The sequence below is a fragment of the Mustela erminea genome, chromosome 8, assembly GCF_009829155.1.
Source record: "Mustela erminea isolate mMusErm1 chromosome 8, mMusErm1.Pri, whole genome shotgun sequence".
In the NCBI taxonomy this organism is placed as follows: Eukaryota; Metazoa; Chordata; class Mammalia; order Carnivora; family Mustelidae; genus Mustela; species Mustela erminea.
The window spans coordinates 89,794,641-89,817,241 of record NC_045621.1 but is presented as its reverse complement, the minus strand read 5'-3'; the positions used below and the strand labels follow the sequence as shown (position 1 = coordinate 89,817,241).

Here is a 22,601-nt window from a genome sequence, read left to right as displayed (position 1 = left end):
TGATCTAATATTAAAGAAAATGGAGGATATTTTTCTTTGAGTGACTAGATTTTTATAAAAGTAAATTTTTTTTCTTTTTAAAAAAACTTTTAAATGATTTTATTTGTTTATTTATTTGAGAGGGAGATAGAGAGAAAACACAAGCAGGGAGGAGAGGGAGAAGCAGGCTCCCTACTGAGCAGAGAGCCATAAGAGGGGCTTGTTCTTAGGACCCAGGGTTCATGACCCAAGCCAAAGGCAGATTCTCGAATGACTAAGCCACTCAAGTGCCTCTAAAATTTTTTATTCAAATTCCAGTTAGTTAACAGTGTAATATTAATTTGAGGTGTACAATATAGTGATTCATCATTTCCATACAACCCCCAGTGCTCATCACAAGTGTACTCCTTAATTCCCATTGCCTATTTCACCCGTCCCCTACCTACCTTCCCTCTGTAAACATCAGTTTGTTCTCCATAGTTGAGTCCATTTCTTGATTTGCCTCTTTTGCTTTCCCTCTGTTGATTTATTTTGTTTCTTAAATTCCACATATAAGTGAATCGTATGGTATTTGCCTTTCTCTGACTGACTTATTTCACTTAGCATTATACTCCCTAACTCCATCCACGTGGTTGCAAAGGTATATTGAAACAGTATAAACCCTGAGTACATGTTCAAATGCCCTGCAACATACATCAATAATTAGCATTGTCTCTGTTGACATTCCAAAGACTCTGAAATGTAAAGTCCATTAACTTATTTTTTTTAAAGATTTTTATTTATTTATATGACAGGCAGAAATCACAAGTAGACAGAGAGAGAGGGGGAAGCAGGTTCCCTGTTGAGCAGAGAGCCTGATGTGGGCTTGATCCCAGGACCCCGGGATCATGACCTGAGCAGAAGGCAAAGGCTTAACCCACTGAGTGACCCAGGTGTCCTCTATTGACTTCTTAAAGCAGCTTAAAAATAATTTTGCATTTAAGCAACATATTTAACATTATGAAAATAATAAGAGGTATAGAATTTGTGATCATTTTAAGCTTCACCCACAATTTCTTTGCTTTCATCTCATTAGCCTTAAAGTAGTAATGTAGTGAATTACAATTAAAAAGTTGTTATTTTTCAGGAAATATTTTCACATAACTAGAAAATAATGCACTACAAAATTTAAAGCTGACTTCCAGACTGACAAAAAATGTAGATCATTTTCTCAGCCATATGGCTAAAAGGAAATTTGGGGCACAAGCTGCAACCTATGTACGATCTAGCAAATTAGTATGTGTAATATAGTATGTCTTACGTTATTATTCCTTCATAGTAAGGCAAGAAATATGGAAGAGAAATGTATCTCAAAAGTACTTTTGTAGTAACGGCTCTAGCGGTTATGTTCCCTGCATCCTTTTCCAGTCCCTATTCCTGACCCAGCCTCCAATACGAGGACAGTCTTGGGGTAGGACACATTAGACACTTGCACTTTGGTTGCCTTTGTCATATGAAGCTTGACATTTACTCAGTCTGAAAATTATCCAGATTTTGCTTACTCAGACCGAGATGTTACATAACGAAACAGGAATGGGTATAGAGAATCACTTGGTGATTCCATCCTCTGGCCCTAGTGCCCTATTGATTCTGCACAACATTTTAACTGTCGTTCTCTTATTTCCAGGCAATTGCACACACACACACACACACACACACACACACACACACACACACACAGATACCTTACCTTTGTCACAGTTCTCTTCATCACTGCCATCCACACAGTCATGAACACCATCACAGAGCCATCTAATTGGAATACAGTGGGCTTTATTTCTGCATCGAAACTGATCTTCCTTACATTCAGTCACACAGTCCATCTGTTCAAATACAAATAGGCACTGCAGTTTTCATTAATGATAATGACATAGTCACAGGCAAAATAAACATGCAGCTGACAATACTGGAGATTTATTACACCGTGGGCTTTCTTTTATTTTGACTAAATGAGTATAACCTCTGCAAATGACAATGGGGCTTAGTATATGAACAGCATGCAGACTCAGGTATCTGTTGTAATTTCTGTATTGAGTGTACTTGTCCTAACATTTTAGACATTGCTAAAAATCAAGAATCTGTCTCTTTACTCTATTTTTATTATGTTTGCTTTCCCGAACCTAATTCATGTAATTCAGAGATTTTAATCAAATGATAGATTTTACCTCATCAGAACCATCAGCACAGTCATATTCTCCATTACATTTCAAAGATGCTGAAATACATCCTCTGCTTGCACATATATATTCACTTGATGAACAAGTAGGAGAAGCTGAATATAATTATAAAGTTAAGATTTAGATTCGGTAAATTGAATGATTGGTTTCATAGATAAAAACATAAATAAGCATGTAAAAAATGCAAAAGCAGCAATGAAGGTAGTTTATATTATTTAAACTATAGTCCATATCTGATATCAAACCTTTATTTAAAATGTGTTTCACAGTATTATCACATTTCATTAAATATACCTAAAAAAATTATGTAATAACCTGTTCAGTAAGTATTCAACTCACCAGACTAAAGAAAGAAGGAAAAAAATCTATATAGTCTCCACCTTTTTAGTTTTGAAGAGTTAAATGAATTTTCCATAATTTTAAATTAAATTATTTTAAAAACAAAGGCCTTAAATTGTTTTTAAAATTGTAAAGGGATTTAGTGACCCTTGGAAATGTTAATTTATATATGTATCATATAAATCTAAAAGTAGAAATCTTGGCATAGTCTCATAGACCCCATGATATCTAGCTGGCTGTGTTGACATAAATGTCATATTTGCATAAGTTCTGAGAAGTACTTTTGTTTTGGGGTTTTAAACATGAATAACGCAAAATTAACTGAGTCTATAGCAACTTTATGCATAGAAAATAAAAATAACAAGTGGATATTTAAATTACTATCAATATTAATTCTAATTAATTGACACAGTAATTATGATTGTTGCCTTTGTCTATGGGTTCGAATCTGCTAGGCCAGCATTCAAACCTCTGGGGTTCTTGGCCTTATACTGGTCCACTAGGGAGCCAAATATACTTATATAAGGAATCTGTGGTCTGAAATGCTTATTTCCAGGATTCTAATAAGTTTTTTCCTAGAGTTTTAACTCCTTTTAATTGACAGTGTTTGCCTAGGGGTCTGTATTCATATGGAGTCTGAGAACTAAATTCAGTAAGAAAAAAGATGCAATCAATTACCAATATGAACTATGTGCATTGTACAGACATATAACAATGTGTGTGTCCTGTATCTGCTACTCCCACCTGGGTTCTCAAAGTAATGCTTTTGTGGTTATACATAGATTATAACATAATTTTCTTCCAGGAATTCTTTTTTCTGTAAGATAATGTTATTAAAATACCTAAGGTATAAAAATTAAGTTTTAATGAGCATATTTATAAATCCCATACTTAAAGAATAAGAATGTATCATAAATTGGGTATTCTTTTCCTGTACTCTGGTCTTGCTTCCTAATTTTATTTTGATTTTGCACCAAGATGGAAATAGAAATAATACATTTACACATTTTCTCAGTTGGTACCATGTTGAAACTACTAAATTCTGTTTCATAACCTTCATTTCCTTAACTGAAAACTTGATTTTTATTGCACTTACAGTTTCAACATATTTCATTTTGCCATCTTGGAAAAATAATTCCAAATGGTGTGGAAAGAGAGAGAAACTGGAAAATCGAATTTTTAGGAGTTTAATGCTTGGATCCCCAACATAGTAATGATCTTACCTTCCAAAACAGTTTCAAAACATAGCAAGGGCACACCAATGAATCCATCTACAAATATTTCTAAAATTTTATTTCTGAAATAGTAAATGTGTGTGTGTGTGTGTGTGTGTGCATTTGCCATTGTTTTCTGTACATGATTGCCTAAATTGAAATTATACCTACTTAAAATATCAGCTAAACGAACTATCACCTCAGTCATTTTACCTGGCTCACAGTGTTTCTCATCTTCTCCATATTTACAGTCTTCATGGCCATCACATTTCCATTTTGCTGATATACACTGACCGTTGGAACACTGGAACTGATCTTTGGAACAACTTGTCTCACAATTTCTCTGTCAAAATCACACAATGCAGTTAACATAAGCTTTTCTTTTTATTTCTATTTTTCTTTTTTTGAGGGGCAGCAAAGCAAAGTTTATTGGGAGATAGTACAAAGCTCCCAAAGAGGGAGGGGACCCAAGAGGGCTGCTGTTGGAGTTTCTAAGTCTAGGTTTGTTTGTTTTGCCTTTTTTTGAATTAACATATAATGTGTAATTTGTTTCAGGGGTACAGGTCTGTGAATGATCAGTCTTACACAACTCACAGCACTCACCATAGCACATATCCTCCCCAATGTCCATACTTCAGACACCCTATCCCTCACTGCCCTCCCCCGACAGAAGCCCTCAGTTTGTTCCTGAGATTAAAGGCATATAACATAAGCTTTTCGACAAACATATACAAGCCCAAAAGACAGCTAGAAACCTCATGAACAGAAACCTAGAAGTGTAGAAACCATGACTACCACACATAAGAAGCTCAGATGGTCATTTAAGTCTATGGTTATATATAGCAAAAGAATAACAATTTTCTATTTTCATTTGTCTTTGCAAATCATAATAAAACAGAAAAAGGAGAAAAGAACATAGATCCCATAGTTCTATTCTATCAGAGATCATTTTCCAATAGACAGTTATGGGATAATTTAATTTTAAGCTAATTATAGGTGACAATTAAGATCGTGGGGGGAAATTAAGTGTTAAAAAATTATTTCTAAGCAAATACATTCAGTTCATTGCGAATCGAATGACAGGATGAATGTGAAGCAAAGAACCCAAAAGCAAATCTGTTTTGTGTTGGCACAACTTCCCCACATGACCTTCCTTTCTCCTTCCCATGCCTTTTCCTCACTACCTGTCCCTTCACAGATTAGTTGCTGTTTATAATCCTTACCGCTCTTCCAACATTTGTTGTTAAAGAACTGTGAAATGAACTGTCACAATTGTCACTTCTACTAGCTGCATACAGATTTTATTTGGAATTCAAACAAGACAGTAGTAGATATATTTTGGGGTCCCTTTCTTTTTTTTTTTTTTTTCATTTTATTTTATTTCTTTTCAGTGTTCCAAAATTCATTGTTTATGTACCACACCCAGTGCTCCATGCAATATGTGCCCTCCAAATACCCACCACAACTGTAAAAAACAAGGAATATCAATTAAAATTACATGTAATTCAGTTTCAGTAGAAAAGGGAACATGTCTGTATGAATAGGGATCATGTGTGTTGTGAACCAAATATCTAATACTGTGCCATGATTTAAATAACTGCTTAGGAAGTATTTGTAGAATTAATGATTATCTCAGCACTAAAGGAATTTGAGTAAAATAGTTCTATAACAAATGGCACTGGTATATCTGTATTGTCAACAATATAGAAGATTGCACTTCTAGATACTTTTTCTCTTAGAAGATTTTAATCTAAAATAAATTACAGTATTGTTGATGAGTGTGTGTGTGTGTGTGTGTGTGTGTTTGCAGGTTATTTAATTATCATTTTAGATTCTTAAAAGCATACAGAAAGAAATAGAATAATGAACCTCATGGGCCCATCCTGCTTGTTTAACAATGATAGACACTTCACTATTCATGTTTCATATATCCTTCTCCACCACATTTATTTATAGTCTGGATTACTTAACATAATAGCGATAGTATTAGAACATTAATAATATCACAAAATTTGCAAAAATTCCTTAGTATAAATCATTCCCGATCAATATCCAAAATATTCTCATTTTTAAAACTACATTAAGAGAGTATTTGGTAGAATAAAGATCTAAAAGAAGTTTACACTTTGAATTTGGCCTGAGTTTCTTTAAATGAATGACTAATTCCCATTCTCCTAGGTTTTTTGTTTGTTCGTTTGTTTGAACGCCATTTACTACTTGAAGACACTAGGTTATTTGTCCTGTTGAATGCCTCTGGTTCTGAATTTGGCTGATTGAATCCTAAAAGAGATACTTTTGTGACATCTAAAGTGACTAATGAGATTTTTGTTTTTAAAAGTAATATTATAAACACATGTATTTTTATACATGTATTGTATTTCTATCCATTACAGTCAATTTTTTTTTTTCCTGGTATTCAGGTTGTCCCTTTGATTAGCAGAAAATCCCTTCAATTAGCTCCTATGTATTCTGAACGTTATAGTAATAGCCTTGTTCTGGCTTAACAAGATGTTAGTGGCTCATTTTGTCAATTTCCTTTTTCAGATCTAGAACTGGACATTTCTCAAAGGAGTTTTGTCTCCTTTAATTGGAAAATGGTATTTAGAGGCCACTATGTGAATGTTAGGATCAATCTATAATACTGAGATGTTATCAGTTTAGCTAGGAATTATATATTTTTAGAAAGTAAGATAAATCAAAATCTCTTACTGATACTTGTGAATTTAATATTACAGAATTTTTATTTACTTTTTTTGTTCCTACATTGGTATCTCCTTTCTTTTACTTAAAAATTCTGAGTGTGAATAATATGAAAACAACTAAGCATTTGATCTATCCTATTCTCAATATATGCAAGCTTCAAATTAGCAAAACCAATATTATTACCAAATATATGAACACAGTTTAAGATTCATTTGCATTTTTTGTCCACACAGTGCAATATACTTAATGCAGAGGCTAAATTCTGTATTTTTTTTTTTTTTAATTTGCTTCCTTGACAGAGAGACACAGCGAGAGAGGGAACAGAAGCAGGGGGAGTGCGAGAGGGAGAAGCAGGCTTCCCAATGAGCAGAGAGCCCGATGTGGGGCTCGATCTCAGGACCCTGGGATCATGACCCGAGCTGAGGGCAGCTGCTTAATGACTGAGCCACCCAGGCCCTAAGTACTGTATTTTAAAGTCACTTTAAATAATTCTTTTCTGCTATTAATGTGATACACAATGACATTGATCCAAGTTATTATTATTGGTTAGCTGGATATGAACAAGCTAATTACATTATCAGTTAACATCCTTATAAAACCTCAAAATTTTATCTTTTGTTTCTAAGATGAGAGTATCCTGTGTGTAATTTGGCTTTCTAGCCATTTGTTCAGTTCATTTTTTTTTAAGATTTTATTTATTTATTTGATAGACAGAGATCACAAGTAGGCAGAGAGGCAGGCAGAGAGAGAGGGGGAAGAAGACCCCTTGCTGAGCAGAGAGCCTGATGCGGGGCTCGATTCCAGGACCCTGGGACAGGACCTGAGCCGAGGGCAGAGGCTTAACCCACTGAACCACCCAGAACCCCATTCAGTTCATTGTTTTGCTTGCTTCTTTGTTTGTCAATGTAACCTGGCTTTCTAAACCTTAAAAAGAAAGAGGAATCAACTGCCTGTAGCATTAGACACTTCATTACTTACAGACTATACTAAATGGCTGTGAACGTAGAGGAAGACCACCTTTAAGACTGGGTTCAGTGCATAAACAATGAATCTTGGAAAACTGAAAAAATTAAGTTAAATTAAAAAATAAAAATAAATAAATAAATAAAAAGAACATAATTTAGATTCCGTAGTGGCATATCATGAAAATGTCTGAGTAATGGAGTTCTAGTCAGCGATCAAGGAACTGCATAACTTCCATTAACTTAGGGCATGAGATAAATGTGTTAATAAGACTATCTAATCTACTTTCATTTGAATTAAGATTTTAAAAAAGAAGTGTTTGAGTCTGTTTACGTACCTTGGATATCTAGTGAATAACATGGAAGATGAAATCATAAGCCTTAAGCAGTATATCTTTACCTCTTGAGGTTTCAGGGATTACACAGGGTAGGTGAAACAAACTTCCATGGTATGTATGAGTTTATGTGAAAAGTGTTTCATTGGGTAACATTTAATATAATTCTTGAATAAATGGATACTAAGTAAATATGTAGCTGGGCAATGTAAGAGTTTAGCTCCCCTATGAATTTTTTTTTTAATTTTGTTTTGACTTGTTTGTGAACAGCCCCAAGAATATAAGTGGTATTTTTCAATTTCTCCTGAGAGACCTTAGCAACTCCCAAGATTTAGGTTTTCTAGCCTTTACGTGAGAAGTTAAAAACATTTGTTTCCAAAATCTAGGCTCCTGAATGTGACTGGGGAATTTTCCAACACAGTGTTAGAACGGAGAAGAGTCCAATCTTAATAAGGATACCTGAGGACTGAGAAAGAACCAGTCTGCATGGGTTCTATAAATAGTAGAGACTTACAATGTCTGCCAAAGATGCAGAAAATCAGTGGATGAGTAAGGAAGTTTGACTTGAAACACAGAAACCTCTAGAATAGCAGAGTAGATTCTCTCCAGGCAAACCTAGAGTCCATGGGATGACTTCATGAGGGGAAAGTTCATTGTGAGAACTTCCAGAGCAGCAGAGCTCTCAAAATTCATTGTACCCTAGAACGAACCATGGTGGCCACTGAGGACCAGACACTTCATTTTTCATTTATCTCTGAGTAGGACTGATTTCACCAGTGCTGTGTTCCTGATATTAATATGGAAAATCATTAACAGAGAAAATCATGAATAGTGATTATTACTGGACCTTTCTCTATTTGAAAGTAAAGAATTACAATTCACTTTAGATTTGATTGATAAAAAGATATTAACTGTGTATCATATACTTTTTTAAAAAGATTCATGGAGTAATTAACAGCTGAGACACAAATACATAGAGGCATAAATAATAAATTGTGTGAAACATTATAAGTGTTAACACAGACTAAGTTCCAGAATCATCCAGAAATATTCCAGAGTTTTTCACATAGACTTTATTATAAATGGGTTGTGATTCATCATCTAAGCAAAACTGAACCTGTGGTTTCATGAAAATTGATGACCTACATCGAAGTCTGTAAGAGTGTTTCTATTGAGGAAAGAGACTGGGGAAAAGAAACTGTTTAAAATGCATAAAAATATTAGTCCTGACTATAAATATTGCAGCAAATTTATGAACAAATTCACAGATGGCAAAGGCACCAGCTATAGGGAATAAGATTTCCAAACATCTTATTCCCAACCCAGCCATTCACCACTTGACGTAAAACAGATTATAAAATTAACTGTCAATAGTAGCACAAGAGCTATTCCCTGCACTGGTGTGTGCCACACAGCACTTAGATATAATACTACTTATCTCATTGTGTCAGGAGTAAAGTGCATTTCAGAACTGTCCATGTCACACCTCACTGGACTGAATAATAATAATTATAAATGTGACTCTAAAGAACTTTCTTTTTTGTTTGGCTTGGCAAAGTGGCTTACCTCGTCAGAGCCATCTGCACAGTCAAAATCTCCATCACACCAGAACCTTGAAGAAACGCAGTCCCCATTGGCACAGAGAAAATCTTTCAGTGTGCAGGTCTGTGGCTCTGGGGACACACACACAAAAAAGTAGCACAGCTTTATTCTATTATATGCAACTGCATTCTAAATTTATATGACATATAGTATGAGGTAGCATTAAGAAAAAAGAGGTTAGCCAAGCAGAACCAATAAATTGTTTAGAAAAGATTGTTTCATGAAGCATCTTTGGGACATAATATAATGATTTTTCACATTTATTTTACAGTTATGAATAGAAAGTGGTATTTCAGAAAAAAAAAGTATAAGAAGTATAAGAAAAAAAAAGACAATAGATAGCCCACTGTTTAGTAAAAATGTAACATCAAAGTAAAATAAAAGACACAGAAATCTACCTATTACATAATAACAAATCTTTTTCAGCTGTTGGTATTCTGTCATTTTATGTATTTAGTTTAAGTAAGTAAGATGTTTTACGACCGTACTCATTGGGCTATTTACTAATTGAGTAGGAAGTCCAGTCTTTGACTCTTGACTTCTATTTTGCATTCTAATGACTTCCGAATTCGTCAATTTTGTCTCCAGAAAATCTCGAGTTCATTAAAAAAAGAAGGGCACATGGCGATATTATTGGACATGACTGGGTGGGTAAGAGTGGAAGGGACAGAAGGAGGCTCTTTTTAAAAACTGCCTCTTTGTTTATGCAATGTTTTGCTGATGTTCTGTATCATTTACCTGCCATTTTAGATAATTTGCCGTTATTGATTTAATTATGATTCACCATCTTCCACACAGGATATAAGCCAAAGAATATGACTTGCTACTTGGCTTACCTCTGATATGGAGTATGTTTCCTCTAAACAATGAAATAGGATTTTAGGAATTTTTCCCTGTGGGTAATCGATATGACTGCTAGAGATCATCTCTTGTTTAGTTCTTGTTCTCTAAATAGAAGTGATATCTGGCATGAGGGAAGACCCCTTTTTGTTTTCTCTACTCATTAACTGTATTTATAGCCGCCTTACACACAGTGATACTCTTACTCAAGTGAAGTAGGAATAACAGACATTTAATTTAAGGAGTATCCACATGAAGCCCAATTATCTGCATAAAGATTGTGGCTCTTTCAGTCTGCATTTGAATATTGTTCTAAACAATCACTCAGTTTCTAGCTGTCAGGTAACGGCATCAATGTTTGGTATCATAAGGGCTCTTACATTTCCACAGAAAAATCCCTCCTGAGACCAGTGTAATATGGAAAGTGTAATATGTATCAGCATTTTGTTCTGCTTTGGGACTTACCTTCGTCTACAGTGTGACTTTCAGTCTATGAATAAGACAAAATGCTATTCAGTGTGATGAGAAAAAGCCACTTAACAGGAGGATCTCCCTCATTTCTCAACATTCCTTTGTTTAGTGAGCATGACAACTACAGTTTCTCCTTTTGTCTTTGCATTGTATGTACATACACCACATTTTAATTTCAAAAACAACAGTATAAATACTGAAGCAGTACTTAACAATAATAATTCCTACCAACTAGTGATTGCTTATTTGTTGTGAAGCACTAAGTGAAGTTAATGCTAAGCACAGGAATTAACTCAACAATTAATCCTAACAACTGTATGAGGTATAGAACCCTTTTGTCAATGAGTAAACTGAGAGGATAAAGAACTTTCTCCCAATCACCCTGCAGACAGAAGAGCTAGTATTGAACTTGAACCTATGCAATCTGATATTAGGGCCTGTACTATTTACTAGTAGGCCATATCATTGCCCCCCATACTACTGAGGAAATAAGGTGTTCACATATTACAGAGATTAACAATAAAGCCCTGAGAGCAAGTTGCTTGTTAAAGGTACATGGCTAGCAATGTCCAGTTCATTTAAAAATAAAAATTAAAAAAAAAATTCTCTTATCATTCCTCCATACTGAAGCCATTTCACCCTCCTGTTTGCAGACATGCAGTTTTCTTCTTTTGGGAAAACAAATTATAGTGAAATTAATAAATTAATTAATACAGAAGTGCTTAATCTATTTAATAGTGGTAAATAACAATCAAAATGATTTTCATTAAAGAATTAGAGAGTATTTTTTAAACACATTGTATTTAAATGTTTACAAGTAACAGCAGTAGAAATATCAAATTTCATGGAGTTGGAAGTATCTGGATGGGATTTTTTTTCCTTTTTATTTTAACTTGACTTTATCTTAAACATAAGTGTGTTCATCATATGCCAAACAACAATGACTTCACAAACTTTGACACACTTTGCTATAGTAAGGGTTGAAGGTTGTTGATCTAAGATGATAACAAGTTATGTTATAAAGTATTTCAAAGCATTTGACCAATAATTCCACAGGACGGTTGTTCTATAGAGACTTTGTTAACATCATTAATTACTCTATTCAGACGAACTGAGTGATTTGTTGGAAAAAGTTTTTTCAGTGCATATGAAATTCTGTAAGTTTGTAGCATGCTTTTAAATCATGCTGGCATTTCTTAAGAATGCCAGCAAAACCACTTCTGAATAATAATCATGAATTATTTATGCATAAGTGTCATCAAGGAATGGGATAGCTATAGCTAGTCTGTTTTTAACTCTCATCTATATGCCTCAGAATCTTTTGCCACTGGATTTCTCAAAAGGAAACTCTCTCTTGAGGAAAAGGTAATTTAGTTATGAAAGAAGGTACTGAGGGATTATATTCTCTTATTGTTTCTCACCTTTGATCTTTTTTGGATAAAGTATAAGACCAATTTTAGATCTTGGAATGATAGTGAGCATTTTTCTTGTTAAAAACAAAATTAACAAAATTATTTTATCTGGAAGATAACCCATTTGGAAAGAAAACTTGAGTGTGAAAATTTCCCCAGTATTTCCAAAATGTGTTTCTCATATTAACTTTCTCTGATATTACCTATGTCCCCAGATCTAAAGTAGATAGGGAACCTCATGCATGAATAATTGACCAGGTTTCCATAAATCTTATCTAAACATGCCAAATTAACAAAAAGAAGCCTTTTCAGGACATCTTTTGGAAGGTCGTTCTGGATTCTATAGTAAGAATAAAAAATAGGGACATTGTATGGAAAAGTCACTTCCCTCAATACTAAAGGAGGCAAAAACATACAGGCTCAGAACTGAAAAGAGCTTTGGAAGCCATCTTGCACAAAATTGAAGAAACTAAGTTTAGAAAATAAAAGTGACTTTCAAAACCACAGAGTTAGTGGCAGAGCAGAAAGGCTTCCAGACTTCAATTTCTCTGCTGAGCATATTATCATAAACCCTTGGTGATAAGTTCAAAAGTTATATGAATGTGGGTGTAAGCATCTGAGGAGAATTTTTAGAATACAATTAGTATAACTGACATGCTATACAAATAATCTTCTGATATAAATTCAGTGTGAAAGTACTAGAAATTCAAATAAGGCAGACACAGCTTGTCTCTCTACAAAAACCTTAATCTGGTTGATCAAGTTATTTGGTGCTTTTAAATCTATTGGATTGTTAGTTACTTCTTAATAATGCAAAGATGTAAAATAATTTATTTTGCACATCAATTACTTAGAGGGCATACATGCCATATATATTGTATTTGTTGCTGATAAAGATAGTATAGATGATAGATTCGTCAGATATTTCCAAACCTTTGATACAGATGACAAAATAACTTCAATAATAAAAAAAAAAAATTCTTGTTTTTAAGAGCCTAAATCATTGTTGGAGCACAGTGTCCCTGCTGAACACTTAACAAGGGAAATCATCAGCAGATGATAAAAAAAAAATGACAATGGACTAATTATCCCATATAAATATAAAAAAGTAGAAAGCATAATGGATTTAAAACATCATTGTAGTTAATTGCTCCACTATGATTCAGATTCTTCCCATATCTATGCCTGGAGTATTTCCAACACAATTTAAAGAATAAACTCATTATATCAGATTCATAAACAAGTAAGTCCAAAAGTGATTTTAACAATACATTGCTAATATTATAAATGTGTCAGGCCCTGTGCTGGACCCTGAGAAATAGCCCTGCTCCATACACTATTTCCAGATATTTAAATAGGAACTAAGATACATGCAAAAAAGAAATGAGTGGTATAATGGAATGCAGGGAAGTGGTTGGTTGACAGAATATGGTCAAATTTTTAAAAAAGATGCTGTTAGGGTTAAACTAAGGCTAATTTATTGTCTCTGCTATACTTCTCTACTTAATATTTTCCAACAATAACCACCAAATGTGAACCGAAATGCACACAATTGACTAATGATATTTAGAAAATGTGTAACAGTACACTGTTATCTTTTTTGGCATACTGTTATCATCTATATACATACTAAAATTAAATTTATATATGTGATGTGTTATATAGAGAGTTCTGATCACAATATGTAAATAGTAATTTATATGTATATATAATAATAATTTTATTATAATTATATACATGAAATTATAATAGTTTCAATAGATAATGAGAAATTGCAAATATCTTGATAGCATTTTTTATGGGAGCAGTATCTTTTCTAAAGCTGCTTCCATATAACTTCTGGGTGTTTTATACAGCTATTATGTATTATTTTCTCTTTCTTCATTGACCGAGCTTCTGTCCATGTAGAACTCCTAGTATTTTTGATGTTTGAACATTATCATTTCTTTGGGTCTATTCATATGCTACCTTCAAACACCACTCAGTTATTGAGATCCCTCAGTGCTTCCTCTTACACACTCTTACACGCTTACCATGTAACCAGTTCTCTGATACTGGTCCTGTGCATGCCCTCTATCCCACCATGTCACAACTGTAACATGCTTCCTTTTTGTTCACGGTCATTAGTCCCCTGCAAATTCATCAATGTTGCTGTCTTACGCCACATGATCAGAATACATGGGAACTAAAATTGAGTCACACATAATTGGGTATTTTATACTGCAATGCTTGGTATTGTAGCCACTCTCTTGCTTTTTCTTAAGGGTTCTATGGCTACAGTGATTTATCACTAACTTTTTCCAGTGAGGAGTGAGAGGTGTGTTCCTTCTTGTGTTCTTGCCTAAAAAAGAAACTTTTAGGAGTTGCCCGAAAAAACATTCTCAACCACCTAGGAAACCCCAGCAGACTCAGAAACAGGTTATCTCCACCTTTCATTCTTCCTCCCCTTCTTCTCCAGTTTAGCAGTAACCTAACTTCTAACACAACTTCATCCACCCCTTGAACTAAGTATTTTCAAAGATGTAAGTTTCCAACGTGAACTTCTCACTTCCCTTCTCCTGTTCTCAACATCCTTCAATCTTAAGGCACTTCTTCTCAGGTGCCTTATTGACAAGTAACACTCAAGGCATCTAAAATTAAGCTAAATAGTTTTCTGTATATTTAAGCACTGAAACAGAAGTGAATTAAACAGAAAGTGTGTATATAATTGCTTCATTTTTATATTTGATCTATTCCTGCCGCTCTTATCTCATTAGGTTTTTATTTTAATCACTGGATAGAATCTGAAAACCTGCTTTAAAAAAGAATCTGGAACACCCTAATGTGTATCTTTGAGATATACATGTATATCTATATATGTATATATCTATATCTATATATATATAAATACATATATGTATACATATATATACATATATGTATTTTTTAAAGATTTTATTTATTTGAGAGAGAGAGACAGCAAGAGAAGGAACATAAGCAGGGGGAGTGGGAGGGGGAGAAGCAGGCCTCCCACTGAGCAGGGAGCCTGATGCAGGGTTCAATCCCAGGACCCTAGGATCATGACTTGAGCTGAAGGCAGATGCTTAAGGACTGAGCCACCCAAGCATCCCTCTTTGCAATATCTTTTACCTTTTTAAAGAGTAAGATCAGTTGAGATATCTATATGTGAAGGAGTAATAAAAGGTCCCCAAATCAGAGTATTCTATAATCTTAATGATCCAGCGATTTCATACTTAATGTACCTGATGCTCAAACACCAGTCAGATTAAGTTTCAAAAGTTATTTTAAAAAAATTTGATAATTTGCAAACTGAATATCCAAGTGGTTTATTAAGGCTGTGACTCTACTAATTATACGCTTTCATAGAAAATGTTCCTATGTTTTAACATAACAATATCTATTTCATCTCCTGTGTCTTAGGAAATGAATACTCTTAGTCCAATGTGTAAGAGTAGACACTATAGTTATCATCGATTGAATCCTTTCTGGAAGTAAGCAGAATATAAATATTTAACAAATGGAATTTGATTATTATCTTATTTTAAAACATGACTATATTGCTTTCTTTGTTTAAACAGCACTGTGAGAAAGTGCTGGTAGGAAATATATTCAGAAATTAATGCTAGAATATAAAGATGCTGTCACAATTTTACATACTGCCATACTTTTTAGAAAATAAAATTGTTGGACAATTATTGTCTTTTAAATTTATTACATAAAAATGCAGGAGGCAGATGATGATAATAGTGTTATTCTATTTTCAGAGAAAAGCATCCTGAATACATATGGTGTTCACCACTCCAGAGAGAATAAATGATATTTCGCTGAAAGATGCTCATGGGTAAATTTGTAGTGTAAAAGGATTTGAGACTGAAATGAAATGAATACCATCCGCTAAAGAATGATATGTTTTGTTCTGTCTCCACATCATTCAGCCCTTTGTATGAACTTGCATCAAGGGCTCAGTTCATTGCATGCTAATGGGTTGCATTAAACCTCATGATACTTTCATACCAATTCTGATAACTATAAGAAAATAACTCCCAGTATGTGCATTTCAATAATTCTACCATTTGAGATTCAGGTCAATTTAGTCTGGATATTCTTGCCCAAATGTGAATATATGTATAAAAATGTGAGCTGCAGGACAGATAGGTTCAAATTCATACCTTAACTGAACTAAAAATTGCTATCCTGCTTATCGAATATGCTGTCAAGCTCACCATGTTCTCAAGCGAGAGTTACTTACTACAGTTTTCTTCATCTGAATTATCACTGCAGTCATTTTGGCTATCACACCGCCAGTGATCTGGAATACAGTTGTTGTTTCTACACTGGAATTCATGAGGCCCACAAGTCTTTTTATCTGTAAGAGAAAGAGCCAGAGTTTGTGTTGTTGACTTCCATGAAGACTTCCCTCATAATACCCTCACCGCCATGCCAATTCCAGGGTATCTGACATTTCCTCAGACCTTAATTCAGGTACTAACTGAGAAGCATCTTTAAGAAAAGCCGAAGGCAAGTGCTAAATAAAATTCATAGTAATGTCTTGTTTTATGTTGTTTTCTAGTCTTGCTTTCATCATTAGCTAATTACAAAGCAACTGATTGGCCCACCCACATAAAGTCAATATAAATCAATAAAAAAAAATCAAAACTATTAAGAACTAACATTCTCTTTAGCACTCCCTCCCTAAGCCATCTTCTATTTCTTCTGTAAGGCAGCAGAAAGAAATGGTTATTAGTCAGAACCTGAGGTTGTCATTTTACCTTCCTCTCTACCTATCAACTGATCTAAACTCAGAGAGTATAATAAAATCTAATGTGTACAGACCTTGAAAAATAATAAAGTGCCATCTCACTTGAACTCCTTAATAATCCCACTGGGTGCAAGGATGGTATTAACTTGCCTTTCACTTTACAGATGATGAAAGACAGACTTAGAGGTTAGAAGCTTGATGAATCTTTACTATCATTAAGTGGCATGGTCAACATATATATTTGTGTTATTTTACTCTTGCTTTAGTAGTCTTTACAACATAATCTGTGTCCATAATGGAGCCAGAATCAGAATGCATACAATAAGAATTTATTTAAAGTTAGATTACTCATTCTTAAATTTCTGTAAGAGTAATAGCTAACTGTATATTGTCTAAAGCACTGCATCTTAAACTTCAGTGTACATATACATAAATTACTTGGGAATTTTGCTAAAATGAAGACAGTGATTGAGTAGATCTGGATTTCTAAGAAGCTCTCCAGTGATGACATTCTCTTTAGGTCTATGAAATATACCGAGTAGCAAGGGCCTGAAACATAAAGATGGGATAAATTCAAAATATAATGATAATAAAATTATAAATGTCAAAGTATAATTTAGGACACGTTCTCCGTTCACATACTGAGATCGACTCCATATTCTTACCGGTATTAGAGATCTACAGTGAGTTTAACAACTCAGACTAGTAAAATAAACTAATTAAAGGAGAAGATAAGCTATTTGTTACTAGTTGGTACTCTTTAAAATGTGTCTTATAAAATTCAAACTCAAATAAGATTATGAAAGCAAAAGTGATTTAGATATAATTAGAAAATTAAATAATGAACATCTATTGAGGATCCAACCCACCTCTTGGCAAGCATTTTCATAAACATGATCATATTCAATTCTCATAACATCCCTCAGAAGTATTGTTATATGCATTTAAATGAATGAGAAAATAACTCTCAAAGAGTTTAAGTAATTTCTCCAATATTACAAAAGGTATTAAATGGCAATGGAGAAGCTGATATCCAGATCTTACTCCAAAAAATTTTAACATTTCTGTGGAAATTCTCGAGACAGAATTCAAATTTTTCAAACTTGTCAAATCTGTCTACAGATAGATAGATATCTTCATATATGTCCATATATAAAAAGCCCGTCTGTCCCTTCCTTCTTCTCTCCCTTTCTTCACTGCAGCCTACCTGCCTGCTAATGATTACTCAGATCCCAACTTCTGTCACACAGTGCTGTTTGGTGATATATCCTTTTTGCCTATGTTATACCTAAATTTAGATTTAAAAATTGGCTTAAAATTTGTAGATGTTCTAACATAGCACTTGGCACATTTCACTCAATCAAGAATTGTGTTAGGATGATGGGAAACTTAGATAATGACCATTGAAAATATGGGGGTTTGGGGTTTGGTACTGAACTTTGTAGATGGTCGTTATATTTTGGCATTTAAAACAAAATTCTCTGAGACCACTATTCCATGTTTGTTTAACATGGCTTTATTTATTCTTCTTTCTGTGTTACTTGCATTACTTTTAAGTATTATTTTAAAATTTTAGAATATAAGAAAGTCAGAAAGATCAGACCTGAGCATACAAATAGACTATAGGACCTAGTATAACAACATTAGCTCCAAGCAATTTCCCATGGATACAAAGTGTTGAAACAAGAAGTATTTTTGATTTTTTTTTTCTGCATCCTATTTGTTCTTTTTTTCCTACTACATTAAATATTTGTATCATATTTTGTGTTTGAAAGAGGTCTGCATTTATTTCTTAACAAAAACAAGTTACAGTTCATTGCAAAGATTTCCATTTGGGCCATGCAAAAACAGTAACATTGAAAGGTTAATTCTCTTATGCAAGGTTATTCAAATTTTATGTTTCCAAATTATTTAACTTTTTGATCCATGACATTCTTTATACAAATTACAAATGCAAGCTACACAATCCGTATAGCCTTGTTCTGTATTTAAAGTCTCCCTTGAGGAGATTAATGCAAATATAAATGTAAGTGTATTTTTAATAGAGAAATGTATGATCAAGTTAAAACAGCAGTTCTCAAATTGGCTACACATGAAAATCACCTAGTAAACTTAAAATCCCTTTTCCCAGTCAATATCCCACATCAATAAAGTCAGACTCTCTAGGGTGTAACCTAGACATCGGTATTTTTATGAAAACGATATGACTGATTCCAATGAACAGCCAGGATTGAAAATCACTGGCCAAAAAAACCGATTGAAGAACAGAACATATATAATTCCACATTATATAATACTCTACAGTAACTAATATAAAATGTTCACAATATGAAGTTTTCTATTAAATTCAAATTATTATATAGCTTTGGAACAATGTGTTATTTTTTGAGGGTATTATAAATATAGAGAAAACAAGTAAGTATCTGAAAACTTGTTATTTCTTCTTAATTTAAAATAGTTTCACATGAATTACAGATACTACTTAAAATTTGATCCTCCCAGGGGGACTACTGAAATGTAGAACTGTACATGGTGTATACTGTGATACTACTGGCACTTATACACGTAAGGGTGACTTCTGAAAAAAAAAAAAAAAATCTGGTGTCTGTGATGTTTTTTGAGCCAGAACTGAGAAAGTGGATTGGGATACAGGAGTGGAAGAGAAATTTAAGTTTCTCATTGTGCCAAAAGAAATCCAAAGGAATGTACAAGCTACTGAAAGCAATAAGTAAATTTGGTAAGGCTACAAGATACAAGGACTCAATATATTTAATTATATTTCTCTATATTAGGAATAACCAGAAATGAAAAAAAAAGAAAACTTTTACAATGAAATAACAAATACCTAGGAATAAAACTAGTGAAAGTTGTGTAATATCTTCATACTGAAAACTGTAAAACACTGAGAAACTGTAAAACACTGAGAAAAATTGAACAATGCTTAAGAAAATGAAAAAAATATATCATGCCCATAGATTAGAATACTTGAAATTTTAAAAATTTTCAAATTAATATAAAGAATTAATTCAAACTCTATCAAAATTCTAACTTGTTATTTTTAAAGAAATAGATTATTAAAGTTATACTGAACTGTAAAGGATTTAGAATAATAAACCAATACTGAAAAAGAAGAAAAAGTTGGAAAATTTATAATATCTGATTTCAAGAGTTTCTATAAAGCTATAGTAATTGAGAAAATGTAGTAGTAAGCAAAATGAAACCAGAAATATAAGCAAACATATGTGGTCATTTTCAACAAGGACTCAAGTCAATTTAATGGAAAAAAACAGTCCTTTTTAGTGAATATTGATAAAAAAAAAAAGTGGCTAGCCATAAGAAAAACACAAATCTCAACCCATCATACTCCCTACAAAAAAATTAATCTGAGGTGATCATAAACATAATGAACATGGAAAAATATTTTCATAATCTTGGAGTAAGCAAATATTTCTTGGGCAGAACACAAAAAGAATTAATAATACACAGAAAGTTGGTACATTTGACTTCAGACAATTAAAAAGTTTTATTCTTTAAAAGATACCATTAAGAAAATGAATAAGCAAGCAACATATTAAAAAAAAAGTATTTGCATACAATATATCTGGGAAATTACTTTGGTCCAGAATATATAGAAATTCTCATATCTTATACATTAACAGACAAAAGATACTTCACCAAATAAAAGATATTTGAATGCCAAATATAGGTCCTCAAAATCATCAGTCATGAATGTGGTGCAAATTCAAACCAGGAGATACCACTAAATACTTAGTGAAATTGCTCAAATCAAAAAGGCCACACTAAATTTTCATGAGATTACAAAGGACTTAAACTCTCTCTTCTGGTTCTTAAAAGGTAAACATATAATTACCCTATAACCCAGCAATTGTACATCTAAGTGTTCATGAAAAATGAAAACAAACATTCACAAAATAAATTTGTACAAGAATAAATTTGTAACAGCAGCCTTATTTATAGTAATCAGCATCTAAGATATTCCAAGTGAGAATATATCCATGCAACTGAAAACTACTCAGATATAAAAAAATAATGAATATAACTTAGAAATGTTTTTAAAACTTCATGCAAATGAAAAATTCACAGGCAAAATTGTAAATACTAAATGCATTTATGTATATGACATCCAAATACAAGCAAAAGTAATCTGTGGTGTTGGAGAGGAATTGGGTTGTAAAGGGGAATGTTAGGGGAATTGACTAAAAGGGGCATGAGGGAACTTTCTAGGGAGATGGAAGTGTTCTGGATCTTATTTTGGTGTTTGTTGAATGCTGTATAAAATTGCCAAAATTAAAGTGAACATTTTAGGTCTGAGTATATAATTTTAATTACATTTTATTTTTTTAATATTTTTATTCTTTTATTTATTTATTCTCCCCTGAGCAAAATTTATTGAGGACTTCCTGTGTGTCAGGCACTGCTGGATAATTATATTTTAATTAAAAATTACTTCACTATTAAATTGCAATGCATTTGGAAAATCCAAACATTTATACTATGGTAAAGAATTATTCATTTGGTCCCTCAATGCTCAGGTATATTCAAAACTGAAGGGTAGTCTGAAAGAACATTCTGTTAAAAAAATTATTTAAAGTCTCAAAATTTAAATATTCCACACTAAGTGTAAACAACAGCATGTATGTTTCACATACAAATGTCTCCAGAGATTTTTTTATTTGGCATTTGAAGCTACCATGTATTCATTCTGCCCTAGACATTTGTAGTATCAGTCTGTAATTATCTGTCTTCATTTTTGGGATGATAATTTCAGTAGTAATAAGAGCATTGGATTTCCTAAGACATAAAATGCACTTTGTTTGTACCTGGAATCACTCTGACCCAAAAGTAGTTAGCTTTGCCTCACCACTCAGATTGTGACCTGAGCTGAAATCAAGAGTTGGACCCTTAATTGACTGTTCTACCCAAGTGCCCCTGTATATTAAATGCTCTAAAAAAATAATATTTTAGTGATTCAATAGATATCTAACCAAATTCAAATTATACACTGTTTCACTAGTAAGACTTTACTATTGCTTTGGAAAATAAAATGTCACTTGTAAATTTACCATGTGTTTTATTCAATAGCTGATCAGAATAAAATGGTTTTGAAAAATTTACATCTTGAGGGATAGGGCTCAGTTGGCTATCACTTGAAAATATACTGGATAAAAAAAAAAAAAAAAAACTAGAGCAAAGTTAGTAAGAAGACTTTAGCTTGTGATTTAAGAAATGTTGGCGTTCCCTCTACCTGCAAAAACAAAAATGGGAATGTGGGATTTTTATTCTTGCTAATGTTTTGGGTTTTTTTTTGTTGTTGTTTTCTTTTTGTTTGTTTGTTTGTTTTTGTAATCACACTTTCCATCTTCCATTTCAAGAAACAGTATGATTACAAACAGTTAAGTAACATGCGACAACAGTTGTTAAAAAAAAAAAAAAAGAAACGTAGTCACAGAAACACTGAGGCAAAAAGAACTATGAAAACAATAAACTTGAGCCTTTATCATGGTAGCTGGTTGTTTCTTTTATGCCAGATTATAACATCATAGAGTCTGAGAAGTATGGGGTTAGAACGGAGGACCTTCTCTTGGAGAAAACCTTGTCTTCCATTGGGGGCAGGATAACCATCTGTTAGTTATCAAAGCATAGCTTCTTCATGTAGAACTCATTATTTGTTTTTTAATATTTTATTTATTTGACAGAGAGAAATCACAACTAGGCAGAGAGGAAGGCAGAGAGAGAGAGGAGGAAGCA

General features: G+C 33.1%; 1 protein-coding gene across 4 annotated transcripts in view; it reads right to left on the bottom strand.

Annotated features, from left to right (window-relative positions):
• The window catches only part of LRP1B (LDL receptor related protein 1B), a 1,969,831-nt gene that overhangs the window by 136,095 nt on the left and 1,811,135 nt on the right, over positions 1 to 22,601 (bottom strand). For all 4 annotated transcript variants that reach the window (XM_032356230.1, XM_032356231.1, XM_032356232.1 and 1 more), the window contains 5 exons: positions 16,323 to 16,439; positions 9,315 to 9,421; positions 3,962 to 4,091; positions 2,184 to 2,290; positions 1,709 to 1,841 (listed from right to left, as the gene is read on the bottom strand). In XM_032356230.1, coding sequence (XP_032212121.1) covers positions 1,709 to 1,841; positions 2,184 to 2,290; positions 3,962 to 4,091; positions 9,315 to 9,421; positions 16,323 to 16,439 — 594 coding nt within the window. The remainder of the gene's footprint in view (positions 1 to 1,708; positions 1,842 to 2,183; positions 2,291 to 3,961; positions 4,092 to 9,314; positions 9,422 to 16,322; positions 16,440 to 22,601) is intronic.